Genomic DNA, 6,812 nt, shown 5'->3' with positions numbered 1-6,812 from the left:
GCAGGAGCGCGCTTGCGTTGCGTCGGAGGGATGTGTTGGGCGGTTATCGGCATCTGGGTGTGGTGTTTGTAGTGGGGGCACTCTTGTGGGGATGGAGTGTGGCAGGCATGGCTGTTCTTTGCGGTTGTCGTATCCGTTGTCTGCGTGTGTTCTACGTTTGTTTGAGGAAGAGGAGGATATGCGCGCGCTGTTACAGCGGGAGGAGATTGTTGCTCGAAGATGGAAGGTGTCGTGTTGTTTTGCTCCAGGGTCGCTAGCGTCGCGGGGTTTAGAAGGAAAGCGGAACGTCTCCGTATATCGCGAGGTTTCTGTGACGGACTGCTTATCTCAGCATGGTGTGTTTGAGGCGACGCGCAACAGTGTGACTAGCGACGCGCTTCAGCGGTGGTTCGTTCGAATCGCTGCAAAAGGAATGTTGGAGTCTAACGTGTGGGCCATCGCGAGTTCCGTCGGGGAGGAAGAGAACAGGTCTCGAGCTGGCAGTTGGAAGTGTTTTCATGCGGGGATGGAATCCGCTGATGCGCGGTTGTTGAAGGCGGAAATGAATGTTTTTTTTTTTGACGATAACTTTGTGGTATCGTGGATTACTCATAGGCTCCTCATAGCACGGTGATGTTTGGCGGGGCTCTTGCTGTGCGCCGCCTCAGATAGTGTGCCTGTTGCAGGGAGAGCCATTCAAAAGAAGATAACTGTAGGCCGCAGGGGATGTGTGGCTCTCGCGTCGACGCTCAGTTTCGGGCGTTGTAAACATTCAGGAGCTACCGTCGCTATCCCGCTCATCGTTCTCTGCTCCTCGCCCTAAGGCTGAGCACGCAAAGTCTCTCAAGGTTTTTCCGTTACCAGGGAGGATGCATTTTCTCTGGATTGACATGATGGAGGCCAGCTGGGCGATCGTGAGCGAGCCTTCGTGCTGTTCCCCCCCTTCAACACAATGCTGTTCTCTCCCTTTCGTTGCTGCTGCACCCTCAATCGATCTTTCCTGGACTGTTGTCTGTCTCGCTCGTCTCTTCTCTGCACCTTCGTGGCTCTGCTGCTGGGTGTGTCGTGGCTCTTTCCGGTGCTGTGCATAATGGTGTACTTTGATGGACACTCTCTCTACATGTGCCGTGCATGAGTATCATGGTGCATGCGCAGCTTTCCATTGGCAGCACACAGATTACCGCTTTCAAAGTCTGGCTCTGTTCGCTTCTCGTGATCTTCAGTAGCTTACTGTCCCCGCCTCCCCCCCCCTCTTCGCGAGTGTGGGCATGTGTGGCGAGGTTTGCGTATCCTGGCAGTCTTGACGTTGCCTACCTCCCTCTTACGACCTGCGCAGTAACACGTTGTTTATTCGCGTTGTTTATTGTGGGGAGAGGAGGCGATACTCGAAAGTACTCGAAACGTGTCCGAGCCGAGACACAGCGAGGTCTAGCTAGGCAGCTGTGTGATTAGGAGAGCCTGCGCACGTGAGTCTCGCTGGCGTCTCCTCTTCCTGAACCGCCAACATCGCTTCTTCACGGTCGTCCTCTCTCCCTCCCAGGCTGTCGCGTTTGGGCGCCGTGCCGCGTGGACTTCGTGGTCGCGTGTTGGAAGCTCTCTTTACGCGTCTCTCTCTATATATTTATTTATCTCTATTTCTTGTGTTTTTTTTTGCTTTTGGGTGTTGAGCGTCCGCTCTCTACCTTCTCTGTGAGCGTATTTCTGTGCGTTCAGTTGAGTCCCGTCTCTCTCTCTTTCTTTCCGCCTCACATGGTGGAGCGACGAATTATATATTACTGCTGTTGCTACCTCGGGCATACTTTTCCTCTGCTCTCTCTCTCCTGGTCTTGCTACCCACACGCCCACTCCTTGCCTTTGCTGCTTCTCATTATCTTCGACCTTTCAGTTTCTTTTTCCATATCTGTCTCTTTCTCTCTGTGCGTGTGTGTGTGTGTGTGAGCTCGTTTTAGCTGTGCTCTGTCTTGTCAGCTTACGTGCCCCCCGCCTCTTTCTCTGTCTTTCGATCTCTTGCCATCACACTCTGCACCGGCCGTGCGTGTGTCGGAGGATCTGCCTATCCTGCTGCTGCTCTCCTCGTGCAGTGGTGGTCTAGTATAGCCGCCTCTCGACGCCGCTGATCGACTGACTTTTCGGCACCTGGGGTGCAGAAAAACGAGCTCTTCTCTCTCCGTCGAAGCACGAGGCGAAAAACAACGAAGACACGCATCGGTGTTGCCGCCGCCGCCTCCCTTCTAGTTGTTCTATTCCGTCATGTTTACTCGATATTTGGGTTACCGTGGTCATATGCGGCAAAGAGAGAGAGGTGCGTTTCTGGCGAGCTTCCGTCGCGGAAACGGATCCACGTCGGCTGTGAAAACCGTGGCATTGCTGTTGCTGATACTCGTTGCTTGTGGTGCTGCAGCCCGCCCGTGCACGAACGCGGATATCATACACTTCTTCTCGCCGTGTGATAAGAGGACGGGTAAGCTGACCGTCCTATCCTACCTCAGCAGCGACGCGGATTGCGAGCGGGGGAATCTTTTCGTGCCACCCCCACGCACCACTGCCTGCTACGACTGCACAGATGGCTACCGCCTGGACCCGTTGACGCTTGAATGTGCCGTGTGTCCAGCCGGCACCTACTCCTCATACACGACCCGCTACGTGACCTTTGACCCCTTGCCCGAAGACATGAGAACGTACTGCAGTCCGGAGCCGTGTGCGTCGTGGAGCGCCGTGGAGGATACTTACGGGACGGTGGTCTCCTCGGGTGTGCAGCCGACCGAGAACCGTCCCGTGACGCAGTGGGGTACGATCGACGAGTCGGTGGAGTCCACGCTGGACTTCGTAGTTGACGTTATTGAGAGCAGCGGCTCGCTCGAGTTCGATTACTCGATCTCGTCGGAAGAGATGTACGACGGACTCGTGCTGCGCCTCAACTACTCCATTGTCAGAAACCCGGACACGGAGGTCGGTAAGTACCGGTTTTTCGCCACGGGGGTGCACCGCGACTGGTATCACGCCTCCTTACGGCTGCCGTACGGTACCACCCAGATTCAGTTTGACTACATGAAGGACAGCACCGGTCCACCCTACGGCGAGGAGCTCACCGGCGTGAATGATCGGGCGCTGTTACGCAACATTGTCGTCAAAGGCACGCGCAAGACAGTGGCAGAGATGCAGTGCGTCAGCTGTCCACCCGGGCACTGGACGGCCAGGGAGGGCAGCGGTGGTGTTGGCGCATCCCAGTGCGTGCGATGTCCACGGAACACATACCGGGGAGAGGGCGATACGCAGTGTCTCCAGTGCCCGCCGAACACCTCATCGCCAGAGGGCGCTAATAACTGCACTCGCATGCGTGCGTGCACGGGGGGCGACTACATTGCGCAGTACGGCAGCTGCCGGAGTGATAACACGCGACTGCGGAGCTGGGTCAAGTACGAGGGCGCAGACTGTGCTGAAGTCGAGGGCAGCAGGCCGACAGCGACGAGGGTCGAATGTGCGACATGTCTGCCGGGCATGCGGCACGCAGACAGTCGAGCTCGGGGGGCGTGTGTCAGTTGTCCTGCGGGGGAGTACCTCTTAGGCGATAGGTGCGAAGTGTGTCCATTGGGGACGGCCGCCATACCCAAGCTGGTGTACAGCAGTGGCTTCGACGGCCTCGGCGGTGATGTGATGGCGCTGCCAGGGATCTCGCTGTCGCGCATCTACTGCACAGGCTCTGCAAGCCGCTGCCGAAGGGAGGAAGGGAAAGGGTTCGAGCTTGTGGGGCTTCCGTTCGCGGACGAGGACAATACGCTGATCGGCATTCGACAAGAACACCTTGCCAGCTCGACCTACTCGCTGGCCACCCTCAGCTACACCTTCCATGCCGAGGAAGACGGCTGGGCGAACATCACCTTCGCTTATGTCGACGCTGAGGGCAAGTATGTGCAAAGGATGGATTGGCGGACGACATTGAACGTGCGGGTCATCGTAGACGATAACGCCGAATATCCGGTCCGAGCTTTTGCGTCGCACACGGGGAGGGTGGACTCGGTGTTTTACTCCCTTCTTGTGCCTTACTACGTGGATACGGCACTTCCTGCCAGCGGTTCCGACTCGAAGCTGCGTGGCATGCGGCACCGCTTAAGCTGGATCGTGGAGGAGCTCGCCTTCACATCCAACCCGATCTCAGTCGTGATCGTGGGTCTGGAAGTGTTTGGCGATGTATCGGGCGGTGTGCAGACGTGCCAACCCTGCCGAGCTGGGTTCAGCTGCGCATCACGCGCGGCGAAGATGACTCCATGCTCACCTGGCACCGTGCAACCCGCGTTACGAGCGCACCGGTGCGAGCCGTGCATCGGCAATACCTACGCTCCCGGATACGGCTTCACGACATGCCTTCAGTGCCCGGGCAACACGGTCGCAAACGCAGACCACACAGGCTGCAGCCTCGGCTGCGTGTTCGAAAGAAACGGCATGGTGTACAACTTCAGCGAGCTGCGGGGTGTCGTCTTGAATGCGTCAGTGGGGTACATGCCGGCAACGAACGCGTCCGTGTCCAACATGACGGTCGAGGAGGCCGACGAAGCCGGTATACCCCGCTTCTACTTCTCTCCATGCGACCCGCTCCCCGTCCGAGATGCCCGGGCCACCTCCGAGAGCGACTCTGCCCTTACCCCGATCACGCGCGATCGGCTGTGCGTGCCTTCAGCGCGCGGCCGCAACAGCTCCTCTAGTGCGTACGTGTGTCAGCGCACTTCAGCCACCAACGGCCACCACTTTGGCGACGCTGTTGTGCACATGGAGGTCGGTCGGCATCTCTACCTGGTGACGCAGTTGGGCAGCCCATACATCTTCTACGGCGTCGATACCTCCGCGGACGACTGGGTCTACGACGCGAAGTCCAACTACATGGCGTTTATCGAACTGGAGTGCAGCACGAGCGGCGGTGAGCCAAAGTTCGGCACGCTGCAGTACGTCGGCGAGGGCAACGAGGACCTTGTCCTTCGGTGGCGCTCTGCCTACGCGTGCCCCCTCTGCACAAACGAAAGCTATGAAAAGGTGGAGACGAGCTGCGATGATCCCACCGCAACGACGCGGCGGGTGTACTACACCTTACGCAGGGACAGTATGAACTGCGTCGGCGGCTACGTGCCACCGGAGCCGATTATTGTGAAGTGCACCGAGTGCACCCTCGACGCCTACACCGTGCGCTGGCTGGAGTGCGATCCATCAACACAGACACAGGAGGGTGTCTATGTACTTCTACCCGACCGTGCCAACTGCACACCAGGTGCCTCCCCGCTGCCCCCCGTGAAGCCGCGCCCGTGCGATGCGTCGGGCGGTACCGCTGGCAGGGGTACCTCTCGCAGAACGGTGGTGGTGCTTCTCGTGGTTCTCGGGCTTGTGCTAGCTGGACTGGGAGTGATGACTGTTTACTACCGTCGTCTGCGGGAGCGTGTCGCGCGCGTGGCACGCGGAGAGGGAGCGGAGCTCGACGCCTACGGCGGCATCTTGGACGATCCTTATGATCATGACGACGGAGGCGATCCTGCGGAGCCGTCGTCGTTCGGGCGCGACAGTACGGCAGCGACAGTGCATCAACTGTGGGGCGTGGTGGTAAGCATGGGCCAACACATTCGCGACGCTGTCTCGCACAACGACGGCAGAAGCATGGGAGCTGCTGCCCGTGCGTCTGCCGACGATCGCAACAACTGGAACAGGTACGACTTCGCCGCCGCTTCGGATGGCGGCAGCAGCGAGAGCGGCGGTGGCAGTGGCAGCGGCAATGGCAGCGGCAGTGCAGATCGTGACGGCCATGCGCAGAATTTCTTTTCTCTCGCCGCCACTGACGACGATATCTTGCCGGGACTTCGCTAGTTTTTCATCTGACGCTGTGTCCTGCGGCCCCTTCCTCCTCCCCCTTCTCCATCCTCCGTCATTGCGGCACATGGTGGCGCTCCCCTTTCATCGTTGCTTTCTTTGCTGTGCGTGTGCCGCTTCCGTGCTTTTGGTGTTGCTGCACGTTGCGCCAGGCGCTTTCGGTGGCGTCCCTCTATCTCCGTCTCCTTTTTTTTGTGCATGCGTGCATTGCTGCACCCACCGCAGTCCGCACGTCTGGCGGTGGTGCTTGCGTCAGCGACCTCGTATCTTCCGGTGTCCCTCTTTCAGTGTTTTGTGGGGCACGTGCACGTTTCTCCTGCACGCCTAGCGCATCAGTGCTCATCTGCGTGCCTTCGTTTCTTCCTCATCACCGTTCCATCGCCGTTCCACACAGAGCGCAGTGAATTGCCCGCGAGACAGCGCTCGTATCACAGCACGGTAGCCGCGCTGCTGATCTTGTATTTCTCGCCTTTCGCGCTGCTGCACATCATTAGTGGCACGGCATCCACCGCTTCATGAGTGCGGCGCCCGAGGGCCTCGAGACTTCTCATTTCTTTTTTTTTTGTGATGGTCTCTCGGTAGCCCCCATGACGGGAAGCGGGCGCGCGTCAGCGCGTGACAGCGCAGGATCGAGTGCACCCTCTCCCCATCCCCTGCGAATGCTGCACCACCTCTGGCGGTGACAGGGGCCCGGTGACTAGGACGTGGGGAGGTCAGAGCGAGTCGTCGTCGCGGATGCCGGCGGCCAGGTCTTGGATGGCGCTGCTTCGGAGCGACCCGCGACAGTGAGCACGTTTGCATGACCCATACGATGCTTGCGAGCTGTCAGCGTGGCTTGCGCGCATCCGCCCTCCCTCCTCCGGCCCTCGCACTGCCTACTGGTGCGGTGAGCCTGAGAGCCACCGTGAGGGCGACGCACAATACGACGACCGGCATGATGGGTGCGGCGGTGGGGCGACCTGCGAGGCGGCGCGTGGTGGGTTGGG

At 59.2% G+C, this 6,812-nt stretch overlaps 1 protein-coding gene across 1 annotated transcript; it reads left to right on the top strand.

Moving 5' to 3' along the window:
* Positions 1 to 2,262: 2,262 nt before the first annotated feature.
* Positions 2,263 to 5,823, top strand: LDBPK_220290 (hypothetical protein, conserved; the record flags this gene model as incomplete). The annotated part of the gene is made up of 1 exon (XM_003860731.1): positions 2,263 to 5,823. The coding sequence occupies one exon, from the start codon at positions 2,263 to 2,265 to the stop codon at positions 5,821 to 5,823; it is 3,561 nt and encodes a 1,186-aa protein (XP_003860779.1).
* Between the last annotated feature and the right edge of the window lie 989 nt (positions 5,824 to 6,812).

This window comes from Leishmania donovani, chromosome 22, assembly GCF_000227135.1.
Source record: "Leishmania donovani BPK282A1 complete genome, chromosome 22".
NCBI classification, from domain to species: Eukaryota; Euglenozoa; class Kinetoplastea; order Trypanosomatida; family Trypanosomatidae; genus Leishmania; species Leishmania donovani.
The sequence above is the reverse complement of the archived record's forward strand: the minus strand, read 5'-3'. Positions and strand labels throughout refer to the sequence as shown.